Raw genomic sequence first — 19,413 nt, forward strand, 5'->3', positions numbered from 1 at the left:
ACCAGGAGGGAAAGTTTCATCTCCCTTCACCACACCTGGTGACATGTCACCTGTCCCTGTGGTGTTTCCATCCCCACATCTCCCTCCTCCCGTGTCCCCTGCAGGTCCTTCAGGCCTGGGCAGAGCAGGGGCTATTCCAGCTCGACTCCCACATCCCAGCTTGTCCCCAAGACAAGGCAAGAGCTGACAGCATCAGCTGCCCGAGTTCACTCTGAGGAGGCAGCACAGCCAGGTGTGGGGTTCTGATCGGGCCTTCAGGCTGGAATAATCCTGGGATGAATCTGCAGCATCCATCTGCCAGGCACCCCAGATCATCCCCCGTGGGCACCCCAGGCCAGGCTCCCCCCCGGCCCCACACACAGAGGTGTGTTATCAGCAGCTGCTCACAACAGTCACAGCACCCTCGCTACAGCCCCAACCTCCTCACGGGGGGCTGGCTTTGTCCCTCAAAAGGAGCCAAGGAAAAAAATCTGGGGGGAGCCAGACTGTTTCTGTGAGGTTAACAGGTTGGCTGCTTCCCTCCTGCACCCACCTGAGAAATGGCAGCTCCCAGGGGAGCAGGGACATTCTCCTGCAGGGACACTCAGACAGGAGGGAACAAGGGTGAGAAGGAACCCTGGCACCGCAGGGACCATGTTAAAACAGCTCCACAGAACACACAACCCCCAAAGACCTCCTCCCACCCTTCTCTTTTAAAGCCCTTCCCTCCTGGCTGCCTGGAATCAGGTGTGTGGAGAAGGAAGGGCTGTTTAACCCCTTCCCAGCCGGATCCTCGCTTGGCAGCCTCAGCTCAGGGATGATGCTGTGGCCTCTGAGTGCCCTCAGCCTCTGCTTTGCCCTCCAGGTCCCCAAGCACCCTCCTCCTGCCCTCATTCCTGCTGCCCTGTGGGGTGCTCAGAGCCCTCCCGGCCACTGGGGTGGATCCTGCTGGCATTGTCACTTCCCTGTGCTCTGTCCCAGCTGCTGAGGCTGAGATGCAACAAGTTTGTTTGTTCTGCTGCAGGGCAGCCCCTGGCACAGCAAGACACACCTTGGAGGGGCTTGGTGTCCCAAAGTCATCCCGCCCTGTGTTCCTGAGATTCCCCCTTGGTGAATCAGCAGCTTCATCCCCGCAGGGGGAAGGCCCAGCAGCCTGGGGGTCCCACCACGATGGCTGTTGGAGGTGCAGGGTTGGGATCAGCCCCTGAGGAGCCCGGGCAAGGGTGGCGGGCAGAGATCACGCTGTTATCACTGCCACAACCAGCCTTTCTCCTGGAAAAGGGAACGACTCTGATTTCTCTGCGGGCTGAAGGTCACGCTCAGTTTTACAGCCAGGCAAAGGAGAAGAAAGGAGCAATTCTGTTTACTTAGGGAGTAATTAATATCCCAGTTCCTGGCATGTACAGAGGCAGCAGGAACCTCCCCCACAGCGTGGTGGAGAGCGAGGCTGTGCAGCCCTTTATTATTCCATTATGAGCTGGGCAGGATTAGGAGGGCGGGTCAGGGAACAGCGCCGGCTTTGAGCAGGTTTAGCTCCTTTCCAAAGGCTTATCCCGGCTCAGTCTCACTCTCTGGACACCACGCAGTTATTCTCTGCACAGAGGGGCTTGAGCAACGCTGGAGGGGGAGAGTGGGCAGGAGGTCATGGAGCTTTAATAGCCCAGCAGGGAAAACCTGGGAGGTTCCTTTACCAGGAACTCGGTTTATATGTTGAATTTCAGCAACCAGGGAGGGCAGTTCCTCAGCTCTGCCAAGTCCTGCATTGCTCCCCAGGGAAAGCCAGGCCTCGGTGCTGCTCTGGGGCAGTTCCGTGGGGTGGGACGGCCATTGCAGGCAGTTTCCTGCAGAGCCGGATGAGGTTTTGCTCTTTATTCTTAACCGAGTTTCTCCCTGGAGCCCGGGTGGGGTGGCCGGAGCGTGCCTGGCAAGGAAAGAGGAGCCGTGGGAACTGAAGGAGCAAATCCCTCTCCTTCTGTCCCAGGCCAGAAGTTGGGGGCTGTGGTGGGATGCTGTGCCCCTCATAAGTAATTCCACGCTGGGAATGCTGCCCGCAGGCATCCAGCCTCACAGCAGGGATCACCCCTGGATGGGGATCAAGCCTCCCAGGCCAGCCCCAGCCAGGTGGTTCTCATCGCAGCCTCTGACTCACCTCTCAAAAATTCCTGCACTCCCATCATGGCAGGAAACCGCTACAGGGAAGTGGTGAAAGCCCTTCGAGGGCCTGAAATTCAGCTTCCCCCAGCCGAGGGGGAGATCAAACAGCCGACTTTGGCCTCAATCCCTCTGACGTCAGGGCTTGTCATCGGAGGAAGGGGTGTCTCGGCTGAGCGAGCGGGGTGTGTGGTTACTCCAGACTCAGCAGCTTTTTGCCGGGTGTTTGGGAGTGTTTTCCCCGAGGAGGCCTGAGCTCCGAAATATTTTTGAGCAAATAATCAGCTGGGAGGAATGATCTCAGCTCGTCGGCATTGTTCAGGCTTCCCGGTGAGCCCTGTGGTCCCGGGCTGTGCCGGCAGCTGTGGAGAGCTCGGCGGAGGGTCAGGGCTGGGGAGCAGCTGCCCCGCAGGTTGCAGAGCCTGGCTGAGATTTAGGAGCTGCCAGAAAACCCCCAGTTCCTTGGAGACTGGGAATCTTCCAGGGCCAAGCCTTGGGCCCTGAGTGAAGCTGGATTGTGGGGGGATACCTGCTGCTCCTGGGTCATGGAGACAGGGAGAGGGTGCAGCCACTTGCCCAAGTTCTACAGCAAATCAGTGGCAGAGCCCAGACCTGTGTCCCAGCTCAGGTGGGATGTGATCCCAGTCACCCTCCAGCAGGAGATACCTCTGTTAGTCCTGTCCCCTCCTGCTCCGTGCTGGTCCCCTGTGTCAGCACCAACCCCAGGGCCAGAGGGGCTGAGCTGCAGGCCCTGGGCTGGCTCTGCACAGAAGCGGCTCCGTCTCCGCACCGGCCGCTCCTGCAGGCGCTGCCTGGAAAGTTCCCACTGCTGCAGTCGGTGCCTGTCCCCCTGCCAAGCCTGCAGCCCTGCCAGCCGCGATGCAGCCCCGAGCCGCGCTATTTATGGCTCCACCTTGAGACGTGTACCTTCAGCGGTGGGAACGATGCTAAAAGGGATGGATCTGGGATGAGTGCATCTCCCTCCCGTTCCTGTCCCTGGGCGGCTGCCGGCGGATGTGGCAGAGCAGGCAGGGATCTGGAGGAGCTGCGTGTCTCGAAGGGAAACGCTGCAGCTCATCTTGCAGCAGAGCCATGTCCTCTGCACAACTCCTCCGGGGCTGCGATGAAGGCAGTGGGATCCCAAAATCCAGGCCTGCCCTGACACCGACTGTTCCAGGTCCGTGCTGCAGCTCCCGGGATCCATCAGCGGGGGCACAAAGGGTTACAGCAGGGCTGGAAAGCCCCCAGCCTCTGTGCTTTCTTCCCCCAGCATAAGCTCCCTGTGGGGTCTAGCTCCTCTAGCAGCTGGGGGCAGAAGCAGAGGAGCCTGGGGAGGGTTAATTGCCATATTTAACCCTTGGCTTCTTGCACAACTCAAGACAAACCTTGTCCGCTGCTTCTGCCTCAGTATCCCCAGACTCAGACCATCCACCACCTTCTCCAGCAAGCCAGAGGCACGGTGCTTCAAACACACAAGCCTTCTCTCCCAGATGATGTCTGTGGGGCCTGGGATACCCCACAGGCCCTCCCAGTGATCTCAGCGGTCACGGCTGGGCTGGGCACGCTGCTCCGTGGGCGATGAGGAAGAAGGTGGGGGGATTCTCCACCAGCTGTCTCCGCTGGCTGTGGCTCCGTGCTGCATCCCCACACTCCATGCTGCATCCCCACACTCCATGCTGCATCCCCATGCTCCGTGCTGCATCCCCACGGCGTATCCCGGCGCTCCTGCCCACGCACACGGCCTGTGCCGCCGCCCAGGCGGGAATGGAGCCGATCAGGACAAACCTGACTGACAGACACCTGCCCATGGCACAGGAGCCCTGGCTGCTGAGCACCCCTCGGGCTGACGTTGGGGTCAAGGGAGCTCATTAAGGCTCCCATAATTATGACAGCCCTCAACTGGTTGCCAGCACTAAGTGGGGAAGGAGCCGATCCCACTTCCACATTAGACAGCACATCTGAAGGCAAACAAGTGGTGTCCATGTGGGACAGGGTTGGATCAGCCTGTGGCTGCAGGGAGCAAAGGGACCTGCCTGGGGCTGATGGTGGCCACAGGGCTGGCCATGGCATGGAGTGGGTGCCCAAAAGTGGCACAGCATCGAGATGGGCTTGTCCCCACAGACCAGCACTAAGATGAATAAGCTGTGCCTGGGTGTCCCCTGCCATCACAGAGGCTGAGTTTATGCTGCTCCCATGCCCCACTGAGAAAAACCTGGCTGCAGTTCCCTCATTTCCCTGCCCTTGGCATCCCTGCCATGGGCAGCCCTTCCCTAACCCTTCCTGCCCCCTTTGCCATCCTCGACACCTCATGATGAAGCCACTCTCAGCCCCTTTGCCCATAGCATGCCCGTGGCCAGCAGAGCCTGGATGGGCATTCCACTCCTATTCCAAGCGCAGGCAGGCAGGGCAAAGGGGGATTCCTGCCACACGGGGCCATGGACGGATGTAGTGCAGTGAGGACAGAGCCCAAAGCAGCCTCATCGCCCCGTGGCACCTGCCAGGAGCAGTGTGACAGCTGCTCCCACATCCTCCCAGAGTGACTCGTGCCTTCCTGAGCGGAAATTGGGAGCGGGTTAGTCACCAAGAAGGGTGAGGGGCAGGTCAGGACGCTGCACTCTCCGGCATCCAGCTATTTCCTCCCATGACACCTTGCTGAGGAACCTCAGGGCTGTTTACAAACGCTGGACTGTGTCATGGCAGAGGCCAGGAAAGTGGCCGTGCCTGAATCTCACCCAGAATCAGCTGCGAGTGCTGCGGTTCCAGAGCCAAAAGCATCAGGTCTGGGAGCAGGTTTTGCCCCATCTGCCCCTCTGAGCATCCCTTTGTACCCACAGAACCCAGAGAAGTCTTTCTGGAAAGCACAATGCTCCAAAGCATGGCACCTGGACTCTCCTCTTAGGTCACTGTGGGAAAACAAGACTCAACAGCATTATCTGCCCAGCTGATCATCCCATGCCCTCCCTGCAATGTTTTGGCCAGTTCCAGTGGGTATAAGCAAGGACAGAGGGCTGAGGGCTTTCTGCTAATTAAACTGCCCTAAGTGTGAAGAGCGATGCCCCCCTGAGGTGCAAGCTCAAGGTTAAGGCAGAGCTGCATCCACGGGGAATTGGTTGGCAAAAAAATAATCCTTGTTGGGCTGGGCCAGACCCCCTGGAGCCTGACAGTCCCTTGGGAGGGTGAGGTCAGTTCTGTCGCCAGCAAAAGCTGCTGTAAGTGATTTTTGCCAGCTGCCACCGGGCACGGAGCAGCTCGCAGCCATGCTGGCACCCTCCGGGCAGGTCCCCTAGGCTCTGTCTCTAGCGCTCTGTGCCCCCAGGTGGGGTTCAAAGCACAGCCCACCTCCCTCCACGGGGCTCCGTGGCCATGGCACCCTCCAACCCTCACGGATACCTGATGGCGAGCCACCAGTCACAGGCAGGACATTGTTCCACTCCATCCTCCCTCCTGGAGGTGTCCCCCGCCGGCTGCCCGCTGTCCTCAGCCCTTGCCGTGCCTCGATTTCTCCAGGCCCCCACTCTGCTCCTCTCTCCCTGTGCCAGCTGGAGAGATGCAGAAATGGTGTCGAACGCCGCTCGGCCCAGCGTGGGGGCTCGAGGGACCTCTGCCAGCGCCCATCTGTGCCTGGCTAGGAGCGATGTGCGGGAACCGGGGCTGCGGTGGCTGCCCGGTGCCGCTTTGCCGATGCTCTCCCGGCGTGACCGTGGGCCGGTTCCCTGCCCGCCCCAGCACCCGCGGGAGCACCCACGCCAGACACCCGCCCCGGCAGCGCAGAACCACCCGCGGCAAACCCGCGGCGTCGCTTTGCCCCCGCCCGTCTGCAGAGCCGGTTCCCCCCGGAGCCCTGCCCGGAGCGCGGGGCGGCGCTTGGGGAAACTGAGGCAGCTGCCGGGGGGGGCGCGGGGGGTGCCGGAGCAGCCCCGGGACGGGCCCCCTCCCCCGGCGGGGGAAGGGGTGGCCGGGGGGGTGGGTGGGTTAAATTTTTATGAATGGGGCCGCCCCGCCTGCCATCGCCGGGCGTCAGCAGCGAGCGGCGGCGGGCGGCGCTCCCCGGTGCCTCCCGCTCCGCTCCGCGCCCGCTCCGCCGATGGCCGCCGGCCGCCGCGCTCCCCCGGAGCCCGGCGGGGGCCCGGTGCTCCTCCAAGGCATCTTCGGCGCGGGGCCGGCCCCCGGTGCCGCCGCCTGCTCGCTGTCGCTGACGGCCCGGGAGCTGCAGGTGCGGCGCCCCGGCGGCTCCCCGGGCGGCTCGGCCGGTCCCGACGCCGCGCTCCGCCTGGCCGACTGCGTGGGCTCGGCCGCCTTCCCCGCGGCCGCGGCCGCCGCCTGCTTCTCGCTCGTGTGTTACCCGCTGCGGGGGCCGCGCTGGGGGCCGCCCGCCCGCCAGCGCCTGGAGCGGACCTTCCGCGTCTCCCGGGGGCCCGACGCCGAGGGCAACCTGCGCATCGCCCAGGCCTGGAGCCGCCGCATCCGAGAGCTCGCCGTGCCCGCCGTGCCCGCGCAGGACGGTGAGTGCCGAGCCGGCCCCCCTGGGGCCCCCTCCCCGCGCCCCCGGGGCTCGCCCCGTCGGGGCCGTGCGGGGGTCGGGGCCGCTCCGCCGCCCGGCCCCACGCGGGACGGCTGCTGCCGAGCCGGGAGCGCTGCGCGGTGCCGGGTTCCACGGGGGGACACACACGGGGTCACCCGGACCCCCCCCCGCCCCGAGCTTGGAGGGGACGGGGACATCCCCCCGCGCAGCCCCGCGCCGGGGGTGGGGGTCTCCCCCCTTTCACCCTCAGTTTCGAGGGGCATCAGGGACGTGGTCGCACCACAGGGGCCCTTTGCACGCAGACACCCCCCCTCCATCGCTCCCGTTCGATAACTCTAAAGCTCCAAAGGGCAGCATGATCCAAGGAAAAAAAGTAATCATTGCTGACGCAGGCAGGACGGGAGCCAGGCACTGTCCCCTGTCCCCAGAAGGTCCCATCCATCACTTGGGATTTGGGGACAGGCAAACGCTCCCTGGGACCCCCCGGGGCCCAGCGGGGTCCCAGGGCAGCCCGGAGGGGTCTGGATTTCTGATCCCTCTCCCCCCGGGAGTTGCCACTGTCTGGAAGGGGAGGGTCCGGCTCGGGGGCCGCATCCCCCAGCTCCCGCAGGCAGGGCAGGGCGCGCTGGCAGATAGTTGAACATCTGAGCAGAGATTCAATTATATGCACTACTTCATTTATTTGGCTGTCCAGTCGCTCTGATCAGACTTGGAAATTAAGAGGCATGCGGTTAGAGGGATCCTGTCAAATCACATTTAGCCCAGCTCTTCCCTGCTTGGATTTTAAAATGCAGCTTTTTTTTTTACGTGACCTGCAGCTACAAAACAACTTTCTGCTCCTCTTCCTTAAGAATAACAACAACAAAAAAAAAAAAAATCAGGTGGAATGGGGTGAGGGCAAAACCAGTTCCCCAGCTCTGTATCCAGCCTGAACTCTGCAGCTGGAAGTCTCGGAGCGCTTTCCAACCCTCGCCCTGTGAGCAGGCGGTGCGAGGGTGCCGGGGCAGGAGGCAGCTCGTGGCACGCGGGGGCCCCCGGGGAGCCTGAGGAAGGAGGACGGGAGAAGGCGGTGCGGAATTTTGCAGTTATTTTTCTCGCTGAGGGCCGGCAGGATTTGCAAACCTCCTCCCACAGTTTTGGGACAGAGCTGAAAGTGCCCCTGGCCCACACCCTGCGCTCGCACGTGCCGGTGGGGAGGCCTGTGCGGGCAGATAAGGCCGTGCTGGGGAGGCTGCGTGCGAGTCCGTGCCGAGCAATCCTGCCACCCTGTCCCCACCGGGAGGGGACCTGGGAGCCACTAGTGATCCTGTCCTGGTGTCATCTCAGCTCCGGCATCCTCTGGGATAAAAGCCCTGCGGAATGCTACAGCAAGGATGAAGCTTCCCCCTTCTTATTTCACCCCAAAGGATAAACAAAAAGTCTCTCTGCGGTTGATAACCCCAAAGCTGGGGCTGCCCGTGGAGGGCAGGGATGTGTCCCAAACTGCAGCCATCTGGGAGGGAAGAAAACTGCCACCAGGCTTGTGTCCTGACAGGGAAATCCAGCCCCAGGGAGCTCAGTCCCAGCCTTATACCAGCCTGGCACACTTGTTCCTTATGCCTAGAGAGTTTCTAGAAGGATGCAGGGACGCAGTGGAGTGGCTGGGGCTGCAGACGGCGGGGCTGTGGCAGTGTGGTCCCATGTGACATGAGGGGATGTGGGCAGAGGGACTGGAGCAGAGTTTGTGGACTGCCAGCAGCCAGAGCCCCTTCCTCCTGCTGACTCAGTGTCTGCTCTGCTCCGCGTTTGAGGCTGAAAGCGACCGCAGTGTGCCGGGAAGTGGCTCAGCCTTGCTGGGATGCCAGGGACTGGCCGGAGTTGCGCAATGGGAAGGGATGCTCTGAAATCTGTGTTCCCTCCGAGCATCGCCGCTGCTGGGCTCCAGCTCTGACCCAGCACCTTCCAGTCCCGCCCTGGGGCTGAGCCTGGTGCTGCTGGTATCACTGGTCCCTCACTGGGGTCTCATCCTGTCGCTGTTCACACCCTGATACCAGCAGTTTGCCCCTTTTGATGGAGTCATGGCATCCTTCTGTGCCCTCCAGGCAAGGATTGGGTCCCTGTGGTCCTAGCCATACCCCACTGCCCAGAGGTGGCCACGGGGCAACAGCTACAGGTCCAGGCAGGATTTTCAGGCAAGACCTGACCGCAGCTCCATGTGCGTGTCAGAAACGATATGCCTGGTTAACAGTGTGGGGGTTAAAAACTGCTTTTATGTTCTTGAAGCGCCTCCTACTCTTATTCTGCATCTTCCAAGGTTGAAGGGGGAGAAAGAAAGAGAAAAGCCCCCCATCACCTTCCTCTAGCAGCTGAGGTTTGAGCCCAAACCCCTGCCTAGGGGCTCGTTCATGTTTGCCATAGGGGATTTAGTGGCCGTGAGGGCCAGGGAAACTCCAAAGGGGAGGGAGCAGGGCAAGCCCAGCCCCGGGGTTACTGCCTGTTATCCCTGACCCGAGCTGGAGTGGCCTCTGCTCCGGGTGCTTCACTGCTGTCCCCGGGGGAAGCCATTCCCCTCTTGTCTGGTCCCCACTGATAAGGGGCCGGGAGTGGCAGCAGGGAGAGCCAGCCTGGAGCCAGCACCCAGAGCCAGGCTCAGCCCCACTGATGGGGATTTCACACGCAGATCTTGCCTGTGGACTTGGTGGCAGGTCCCAAACAGGTGGCAAGGGGACAAAGAGCTGTGCTGGAGGGTGACAGCCTCAGCCCCCATCCACGGGGTCAGGAAGTAATCCTGATGGCACTGAAATCAGCAGAGCTCTGTGTGCTCCCAGAGCTGGGATGGGCAAGGAGGTGGGATGCTCCAGTCATATGGAGCTCATGGTCATGACTGATGTGATACTGGGTGTCACCCAGGGGAGGTGACACATGGTGACCTCCATCACCCAGGCTCACCTCTCCCCACCACCATCCCCAGAGCGGGTGGCAGGAGGGGGTTTTAGCTCTAAAACCCCAGCTGATGTGTTCAGACAGCTCAGATCATCCCAGATGAGGCAGGGGCAGGCAGACACCCCCAGCCCCCTCGAGTGCCTAGAGGGGGTTCCAAGCCCAGGACAGTGCTGGCAAATGCCTCTGCTGTCCTGACTCAGCAGCTCTTCCTGCTGAGTCAGCAGACACGGCCCTCATGCTGTCCCACAGAGCCCGTGTGCTGGGGTGGGCACCCACCACCCCCCTGGGGCCACGGCTTAGGGGGCCCAGAGCTGGTGGGGACACCCCCAAACTCCCCAAAACCGGCTTCACCCTGCAGAGCCAGGGATTTCCAGAGGCACTGAGGGAGCCTGAGTCGCACTGCCCTGCTCACTTCAGGGCTTGGGGTGCCCCTGCAGCACCCGGGGGTCCTGCCCTCCTCGTCCTCCCTGTGCTTCCCTCGCAGGGCAGCTCAGTGGGCTCTCCCTGTCCCCCTGCACGGGGACCACTGGGCTTGGGGAAGGTGATGCTGGAAGCAAGCAGGGCGGGGGGGGGGGGGGGGGGCAGAAGAATGGGACCCCTGCCAGGCTTGTAATTACAGCCCGACTGAGGCCCTCGCAGGCGAAACCTGAGCCCCGTGGGGAGCAGGGGAGGCAGAAGTGTCCGTCTACCGGCTCAACTGGCTGTCCTGGCCCCTCTCCATCTGGGGGGATGTGGGGAATTGGAGCCCTTGTCCTCCTGCTGTGGAATGGCTGGGGTGCTGCGGGGCCCCATCCTGGGTGTAAAACATCCCTGCTGATTGTGGGGGAGCTCAAGGTGAGCCCCTGCAGGCCCCCAGGTCCCACCTCTGCTGCTTCCTCAGCATTCCCAGCAGGGACCCTCCATCCCTGCTCACCCCCCATTGCTTCTGGGTAGGGATGCCGCCCAGGGAGCTTGTAGGGATCAGGGAGGGGCAGCTCCCCTTCCTGCAGGGTTTTGGCAAACGCTGCTCTGGATGGCAAAGCCCTCCCTGGGCAGTGCCGTGACCCAGCAGCCTGAGCCCCCTCTCCCCCTGCAGGTGACAGCTATGGGGTGCTGCCCCGGCCCTGCCGTGCTCTGGTGCTGCTGAACCCGCAGAGCGGCTCCGGCCGCGCCCTCGACGACTTCCAGGCCGTGGTGCAGCCCATGCTGGCCGAGGCTGAGATTGCCACCACCATCTTCATCACCGGTGAGTCTGTCAGCAGCTCCCTCCTCCTCCTTCTCCTCCTCCTCCTCCTCCTCCTCCTCCTCCTCCCTCTCCTCCCTTCCCTGGGATCTTACCTGGGCTCCTCCGATGGCCTCGTTCCTCCTGCATCACCGCAGCTCTGGGTCCTGTGGGTTGGTTGTGCTCAAGAGGGGTGAGAGCCTCGCCTCCTGAACCCCTGGCTGGGGTCACCATCTGGGGGGTGGCAGCAGGCAGACAGAGGGTGATCTCAAATCTCTCCACCTTCCCCCTGCAGAGAGACCCCACCACGCGCACGAGAAGGTGCGGGATGAGGACCTGTCGCAGTGGGACACGCTGGTGGTCATGTCTGGGGACGGGCTGCTGTACGAGGTGAGGGGCACCTTGGGGCGTCTGGGCTGGGCAGAGAGCCAGGAGAAGGGGGTGCCCGGGGCAGGAGCCAACCTCTGGTACGAGAAAGGCAGGCAGGGAATGGCAAAGGAGAGATGGCACCAGGCTTGGAGCAAAGCAGCCATGGCCTTCGTCCTGGCCTGGCCTGGGACACCGTGAGCTCTTTCCCCCTCAGCTGGGCAGGGGCTGCTGGATTCCTTGGGTGCCACAAACTCCTTCATCCCTGCAGGTGGTGAACGGGCTCATGGAGCGTCCGGACTGGAAGGACACCATGAAGAAACCGCTGTGCATCCTGCCAGGAGGCTCTGGGAATGCCCTGGCTGCCTCCATCAACTACTATGCAGGGTGAGTCCTGGCCCCGTGGGGCACCTGCTGTCTGCACTGCACTGGCCAGCATACAGGGCTGTGCTGGCACCAGGTGGGGGAAGAGAAAGGCCATGCAGGGCTCTGGCCCAGGGGGAGGGTGCTGGGATGTCCAGGGGTGCCTGTCGGGGTCCTCACCTACCCACAGGCTGGTGTAGAACAGCCATGAGCATGGGATTGCATCCTTGTGTACCCACCTCCCCACACTCCCTTTCTCCTCTCTGGGCTCAGAGTCTGGTAAAGCTTTACCCTAAAGGATCCACCCCAGGCACAGCCAATCTTACTGTGGAGTGGGGGGATCAGGATTGCCATGACTCAGTACCCTCTTTCAGGAACTGGTTTATCCTTTCCACCCCCAGCTAAACCTCTCCCAGCAGCTGTCCCTGAGGGACACTGTCACCCAGCTGGGATATGTCCCAACCATGACAATAAGGGTTTGCAGGTGGATGTTGGGACAGCAGGAAGGGGCCCTGAGCTCCAAACTCACCCTCTCCATCCCCTCGCAGCTACGATCACGTCGCCAAGAAGAAGCTGCTGACGAATTGCACCTTCATCCTGTGCAAGGGGCTGCACACACAGATGGACCTGGTCTCACTGAGCACGGCCTCGGGCAAGCGCTTCTTCTCCTTCCTCGGCTTCGGCTGGGGCTTCATCTCAGACGTGGACATCGACAGCGAGAAGTACCGCTGGCTGGGCAGCGCCCGCTTCACCCTGGGCACCCTGCAGTGCCTGGCCAAGCTGCGGGTGTACCAGGGCCGCCTGTCCTACCTGCCCGCCGGCCCCGAGCAGGGCACCTCCCCGGCCCCCAGGGACCCTTCCACGCCTGTCCCCAACGGCCAGGCCGGCCACGTCCTGCCGCCGGCGGGGACGGACGCGCCCGGTTCCCTGCCCACCGACTCGCTGCTGGCGCCGCTGGGGCAGCCGGTGCCGGCACACTGGACCGTGGTCCCCGAGGAGGAGTTCGTCCTGGTCTATGCCATCTACCAGTCCCACCTGGGCACCAACCTGCTGATGGCACCGGCGGCCCGGCTGCACGACGGCTGCATCCACCTCTTCTACATGAAGGCCGGCATCAGCCGCGTGGCGCTGCTGAAGCTCTTCCTGGCCATGTCCAGGGGGACCCACCTGGACTTGAACTGTCCCCACCTGTGCTACGTCCCCGTCCGGGCGTTCCGCCTGGAGCCGCGGGTGGCCGCGGGCATCATGACGGTGGACGGCGAGGCCCTGGCGTGTGAGCCCGTGCAGGGCCAGATCCACGGCCGCCTCTGCCGCGTCGTCAGCGGCTCCTGAGCTCCGGGTTCGCCCTCCCTGCAGCGCTGAGCTGCCGGCACGGCCCAGCACGAGGGTGGCAGAGCCTTCCTCCCACTCAGGAACATCCCCCTCCTCCTCCTCCTCCTCCTCCCGTAGCAATAGGTCTTGGGGGCTGCGGGGCTCGTCCCCTCGCTTGCCCCCACGCTTAGCTTTACCCCCTCGGGGACAGCCATCAGCGCTGTCCCAGAAATGAGCCACGAGCCCCATCAGGTACTCGGTGCCGGCGAGACGCCAGCGTGTTTCATCCTGGTACGAGGTCCCGGTCCAGGCGGCTGCGCCGGCACAGCCCCGTCCCCTCCCCGGCTCGGACGCACACGGTGGCATTGCTCGTGTCCCCGCCCGCCGCGGAGCCAGTGCCACCCCCCAGGGATGGTCAGGACCAATAGATCTAATACAGGAAACCGACTTTTTTTTTAAAGAATGTTTCTACCCAAAGCTTCCTGTTAGAAGCAGAGTTTATTCTTGTGATAAATGCAATAAATGTCTAGCGTTTGCAAAAAAAAAAAAAAAAAAACAAAAAAACCAAACCTCCCCCGGGTTTTAAATCCGAGCTCATGGCTGGTGTCAGGGGCAGGGCTGCGGTGCCGTCACCCTGGGCTGGGCTCACACGCAGATGTCAGGACGGGTTTAGCTCAGCGCCGTGGCCCTTCTCTCCCTGGCACTCTGGGGCCAAGACCAGCACGGAGCGATGGAACCAGGGGATGCTCCCAAGGGAGATGCCGAGGAGGCAGGACGTGGGGCATTGCTGCCACCCGCCCCGATTTTTGGGGTGTGTCGATGCCTCCGGGCTCAGCCTCACGCTGTGTCTGATCGAATCCAGGGAGCTCAGCCCTGCAGTGACACTTGGGGACATCTTGGGGAAGGTTCAGTGCCTCCGAGGGAGAGCAGGGAAAGTTTCATGGAAGAGGTTCAGGGAGGGGGTTGTTGGAGCCGAGGGGTTTGGCTTTCTGCCGGGAGCAGGGGCCCTGTGGGGCGCTCTCAAATCCCCTTTCCCGGGCAGTTCGGGGCCAGCTGGAGCCCTGCGACAGGTCCCTGCCCGGGGGCTCGCCTGGGGGGGATTACTCAGCCTGTTTGGTATAAAATTGCAGTAATTAAACCTCATTTACAGCGCTCAAGTACAAAGTAGGAGAGTAAACAGTGGTGGCTGTTTGCATTTATTCATCTGCAAACTATGCAATTAGGATGGCAGATCCGGGAAAGAAGAGCACGATTGTCCTCCCCCCTGGCCCCACTCGCTCATGGAGAGCCGAGTTCCTGTCCCTGAGCCAGCAGGGCAGGCGGCAGCTGGGAACCACCTCCCAAAATAAAGTTATTTCCCCCGTGGCTTTGGGCCAGGTGTAAAAACAGGCTGAGCAGTAACTCTCTAACCCTCTTGAGCTGCTGGAGGGAGAGCCCAGGGCAGGGGACACGCTCTGAGCTCTTGGCTGTATCTGCCAAGTGACACAGCTCAGCAGAGCAGAGCCGTTCAGGCTCACAGCACCTGAAAGGCTCCCTGGAGTCTCCACCGGGAATGGCTGTGTGCCTCACAGCAGCAGGTCGCCTTCGATCACCCTTGCCCTCCCCTTTCCCAGGTTTTGCTGCGCATCCTTTCCATCACCCATCTGCTTCCAAAACCTGTTAGACAGCAGCAACGGGCTGATCCTCCCATACAGCCCCTCGCTCCCGGCACCCGAGGGAGGTGGCAGAGCTGCCGCCCACCCCTCGAGAGGTCTGAACAACTCCTGCAAAGCCGTGAGTCTCAGCACACCGAGACACCGCTCCTGCAGCCAGAGGGGGTGAGGGAGGGCACCCACGGGGGGCAAACACGGCATCCCCCCCATCCAGCCCAGAGCCTGGCACAAGGGGTGGGCCGGAGAAGTGCCAGAAACGCGGCAGGGGGTGGGAAGGGAAAGAAAGAGACAGCAGTCAGAACTACTCACAGAGGCAAAATTTAATGGCAAGTCATCTTCCCTCCTTTATTACACCTTGGTTAGCCAAACAAAAAAAATCTGCAGGTAAAAAAAGTTTTAATGGTCACACAGCACTTTATACATATATCGTAAGCAACCAAGCATCCACATCTGCACGTGAACGACACACCTCTAAGCATGGCCTCAATAGTCAGGTCTGGGTTTTTTTTAATTCATTAAATACTGTACAGAATCAAGGCTACAAACTGATTTTGTAATGCTTCTTCCCCAACCCCAGCACTTAAAACAGTTACAGGCTGCTCTCATTTGTACATCACACAGTCGTGTAGCCAGTTTTAAGGCTAACAATATGCATCATGCTTTGGCTTTTTTTGTGTGTTTTTAAATTTTTTTTTTTAAGGTTTTAGCCTTTTAAATTTTGTTACCCTTAAATATTACATACATACACAAAAAAATTACATAGCTGCAGTGTGCTCACCACCAACCTCATCACCCAGGAGCTTCACATTATCAAAAGCTTTAGAAAATTTGTAAACCTCTGTGCACGCTTGGGTTTGGGACAGCTGCAGAGAGCGAGCGATGCCGGGGGGAGCAGCATCCCAGTCCAGAAGGCCTCACACACCTCCTCGGAGGGAGCCCCAGCAGCCTGTGCAAAAGCTCTTGACAAGGATCAGAGACTTTTCGGGCGAGGGGGAGGACATGCTGCCTGCCCAGCCCCTGCCCTGTGAGATGAGAGGTGCAGAGAGTAAAGGGGGGGCACAGTGGAACCCTACAGCTCCTTCACCCCCAGAGGGTTTCTCCCTCCCTCCCTGTCCGGTGGGGGCTCAGGCAGCCACAGCCCGGCACTGGGGACAGAGGAGGTAGTGTCTGTGGATCACCAACCGTGGTTTTGCCTGGAAGAGGTTTAATCATTTGTGGAACCAGCCTCTCTGCCTGCCCTTCCCCTGCCCTGGAGCAGCAGCCTCACCCCTCGGCCCCGACACTCTGGAGACGCTCCCGTGCTCTGCTCAAAGGGATCCATTCATTGCAGAACGTGGCCGTGGCTGCAGCTCACACTGCCCTGCCCAGGGCTCTCAGCACCTCTGCACCCCAAAGCTGGGTCTGCCAGACCTCCCACCTGCCAGGCAGGGAGAGCTCCCAGTGCCAGAGCAGGGCCAGAGCCGCTGCACAGGCAATCCACCCACAGACGGGACCTGGAGAGAGCTCAGCCCAGGTCTGCACTCACAGCCAAGCCCTGTGTCCTCCAGAGCACCGGGAGCAGCCTGTGCCTTCCAAAATCCCAGCAGTGTGGATGGGGACACTGGAAGGGCTTTGTGCAGCCACCCCTGGAGCATCGGGGGGCAGCTGGAAAGAGCAGGGAGTTGGGGGGGGGGGATTGGGGCTGGTGGGTGCAGCCCTTGGTGTTTGAGGGAGCAGAAAGCACCATGCCAGCATGTGGCATTCTCCTGCTGTTCCTTGTTTCTAACTGAGGCCAGACCCTGGCCTGGGGTGAGGGGAGGAGGCCACAGCCATACTGAGCAAGAGCAAAGGAGAGCTTTGGCTCCCATCCTTACTTCTGGCAGAGCCATCTGCTCAGCCCGACTGGTCCCCAGGAAGCCTGGCACCACTGTCTCCCTGTGCAGCTGGAAGGACCAATGGACTCTCCCTGACAGACTGTGCTCCACATGGATGCTAAATGGGTGCCTCTCCAATGCCTGAACACTGGGCAAAGGCAGTAGTGTTGGAGTGTGACCTCTCAGCTCTAGAAGCAAAGGTAAGTGTCTGCAGACAGGACCAGAGGCCTCGTGAAGGTGTCTTGACCATGGGACTCTGGCAAGTCACTGCTTCAAAAAGTGCTCATGGTCACCAGCTCAGGCTGCTGAGGCACTGCCTGCCCTCACCAGCTGTTTCCCAGAGCTTCCAGCAGTGCTGTGGTTGGGATTAGGGACAGGAGGTGCTGTGCCCACAACACTGCTGAGCAGAGCTGACCCACCCCAGGAAACAGCTGGCGAGGGAAGGAGCTGATAACAGCCCACACCAGTGTCTGATGTAACAGCACAGGAACCGCCACAAACTGCTGCTGCTGCAACAGGGCCTCACCACGACACGGCTGCTCCTTCCCTTGGCTCAAACCGCTCCGGAACACCCCTGCACAGCTGGATGAGGGAGCAGCAGCCATGCCAGGTCCATCCAGACTCCTGCCAGACCTACAAAAGGATCATTTGCTGCTGCCTGCCCGGATGAGGCTGGGATCCAGGGTGGGTGTAGTGCTGTGTGACAGCCGGGATGGCTGGGAACAAAAGATGTGGATACCTAAGCAAGAAACGAGGGCAGAACCCTGAATCCCATGTATTTCTAGAAGACAGGCATGCATGGTGGGGAAAAGGGAAGTTTGCCTTACTCTGGAGAAAAAGAAGTGGGGATGGCTAGACTTGCTTCCAGGAGAACGACTGGAAGTTGCAGAACTGGATGGAAACCCCGCAGCACTACCAGGGCAGCATGAGAGCCAGTGCAGAGCTCTGGCCCTGCCTACCAATCCCAACTGGAAGAACCTTGTAGCTATCAGTGAACAACTAAGACTAGAGCAACTCTGTATGGTGTAGACAACGCCAATGCAACACAATCCAATGTCTAAGTACAGATAAGCTGGGGTAGACTTCATAGAACCCATGGGAACGCCGAGAAAAATGAAAGACTGGGAGGGCATTGCCCTTCATTTCCAGAAACTACAGCAATCCCTTCTTCTGGCTGGAACCCCACCAGAAAAAACTGCTGGGTGTAGCACTGGGTGGGAAGAGTCCTTGTGTGGAAAGGTGCCCCAAGATGAAAGTGCAGAGGGAACGTGGCTGCAAGACTGCTTCTGTGCAGGTCTCAAATCTTACCATTGCAGGGTCAAACTTGCAAGAAGAGCACGTACATGGGACAGGGGGAAGGAAAAGGGGCTGGGGGCAAAGAGTTATTCATGCTTAGACAAACCTTTCCTCAGAGGAGCAATCAGGCCTACCACCTTCTTTGGAACAAACCAAGCTGAGGAAGAAAAGCTGGAAGGAGAAGCCAGTTGATTGGTAACAGCATTTGCCAATTTACTTTCTGCTGCTTTCCCTTCTCCCCTGCACCTGCCTGTCCCTATCCTGATGGTTTATTTGTCCTCTGTCCACTCTGGGATGTTGGCCCCTGCTAAGGCAGCCCGGTACTGCTGCAAGACACCGCGGATGCTTTTAATGAACCCCTTGGACAAAGGGAAGAGGGGGAACCCAATATCAGGGTAACCGCTCTTCTCCGGCAGGAAACTCCTGTAGCTCTTTCTCCGTTTCTTTGGTTTCACGCTGGGCTGCGCGGCAGAGTCCGGGGCAGCCTTCCCCTCGTCCGTTCGGTCTCTGGCCAGGTCCCCCCTGGCTTGGCCTGTGCTCTCCGAGTCTGAGTACTGTTGGAGGTCACCGGCGTTGGGCGTCGGGGTCGTGAACTCCAACTCGTCCAGCTCCTCCTTCCCATCGAGCGCCGAGTCGGACAGTTCGGCGGCCGCCCCCTGCTCCGAGCTGCTGCCGTACCCCGCCAGCGACCCCGCAGCGTCTCCGGGGCTCTCGGCCAGGGCGGCACCGGCGGGGAGGGGGGAGGCAGAATACGCCCCGTTGGCCTGTTCGTGGCTGCGCTCCACCAGCTCGTTCGTCTCCAGCCAGGACTCGATACGGGACACCAGGCGCCAGCCGTGGCAGCGGAAGTGCTCCCGGATCTCGTGCTCAAAGACCTCCACGGGCCGGCGCAGCAGCTGCATCATGGACTGCACCACCCGGATCAGCGTCATCTCGTTGTAGCAGCGGCTGTTCTCGTAGCCCTCCTGCAGCCCCCGGTCGCTGTCAAAGCCCGCCTCGTTGTAGTAGGGCTCGTTCACCAGGATGAGACCTGCCGGGACAAAGGGACACCGAGGCGTTAAGGGAGGAACACCACTGGGAATCGCCATCCCAGGCAGGCGCTGCTGGGCCACGACTGCTGCCAAGGCAGCAGAGAGCGAGGGTCAAGCAGGCAGCAGAGGCCAGGCTGAACAACTAGAACCTGCAGGATGCAAAGGACTGGTGTCGCAAGAGGAGCATCATGTGATGTGGTGGGGACCTCGGACACCACAGGGAGTGGCATCCAAGATCCTTGGCTGGCAAGAACAGTCCTCCACCAGCATGATGCAGAGGGCACACAACAGCAGAGGTCAAAAGGGCAGCAGGGGAGAGGTTTCACAGTTCCTTTTCCTTCCTTCCCACTCCCCTCCTTTAAAAAAAACCACAAACACACCCAAAGCTTTTTTTTCCTCCTCCTCTTAATCAGAACCAAGGCCAATCTTCAGTAACAGGCTTTGAGCTGGCCAGGTCCTGCCCTGTCCAGCACAGTCCCTTCAGACAGTGGAGTTCTGAGACAGAGAATACTGTGACAAGTCACCCATACCAAGATTTCTCTTGCTTGTTTCTGGTCTAATGAAATTACACGTATGTAGCAACAGCACCGGTGCTGCCAGGCTGCTGGCAGCCTGCCACAAACTGCATTAGAGCTGGAGGAGGTGAGATCATAAGTCTCCCAAAGCCCAGGCAGCAGGAGAGCAGGTCTTTCTCTAGCACCAAGTTGCTCCAGTAAAACATTTAGTATTTAATTTTCTAAATTTGGATCCTTGGCTTTGTAAATGA

The 19,413-nt window shown here is 60.7% G+C and overlaps 2 protein-coding genes across 2 annotated transcripts in view; one reads left to right on the plus strand and one right to left on the minus strand.

The window, feature by feature from the left end:
* The first annotated feature begins 5,970 nt into the window (after positions 1-5,970).
* Positions 5,971-14,656, plus strand: SPHK1 (sphingosine kinase 1). The gene is made up of 5 exons (XM_051797868.1): positions 5,971-6,632; positions 10,650-10,799; positions 11,071-11,165; positions 11,413-11,528; positions 12,053-14,656. The coding sequence occupies exons 1-5, from the start codon at positions 6,113-6,115 to the stop codon at positions 12,834-12,836; spliced, it is 1,665 nt and encodes a 554-aa protein (XP_051653828.1). The 5' UTR covers positions 5,971-6,112; the 3' UTR covers positions 12,837-14,656.
* A 113-nt stretch (positions 14,657-14,769) lies between these two features.
* Positions 14,770-19,413, minus strand: part of UBE2O (ubiquitin conjugating enzyme E2 O) — a 61,915-nt gene continuing 57,271 nt past the window's right edge. Inside the window, exon 18 of the mRNA XM_051797864.1 lies at positions 14,770-18,646. Within this exon, the coding sequence (XP_051653824.1) occupies positions 17,886-18,646 (761 nt within the window). The 3' untranslated portion in view covers positions 14,770-17,885. The remainder of the gene's footprint in view (positions 18,647-19,413) is intronic.

This window comes from Manacus candei, unplaced genomic scaffold, assembly GCF_025592945.1.
Source record: "Manacus candei isolate 608988 ecotype Guabito, Panama unplaced genomic scaffold, ASM2559294v1 h1tg000047l, whole genome shotgun sequence".
Classification (NCBI taxonomy): domain Eukaryota; kingdom Metazoa; phylum Chordata; class Aves; order Passeriformes; family Pipridae; genus Manacus; species Manacus candei.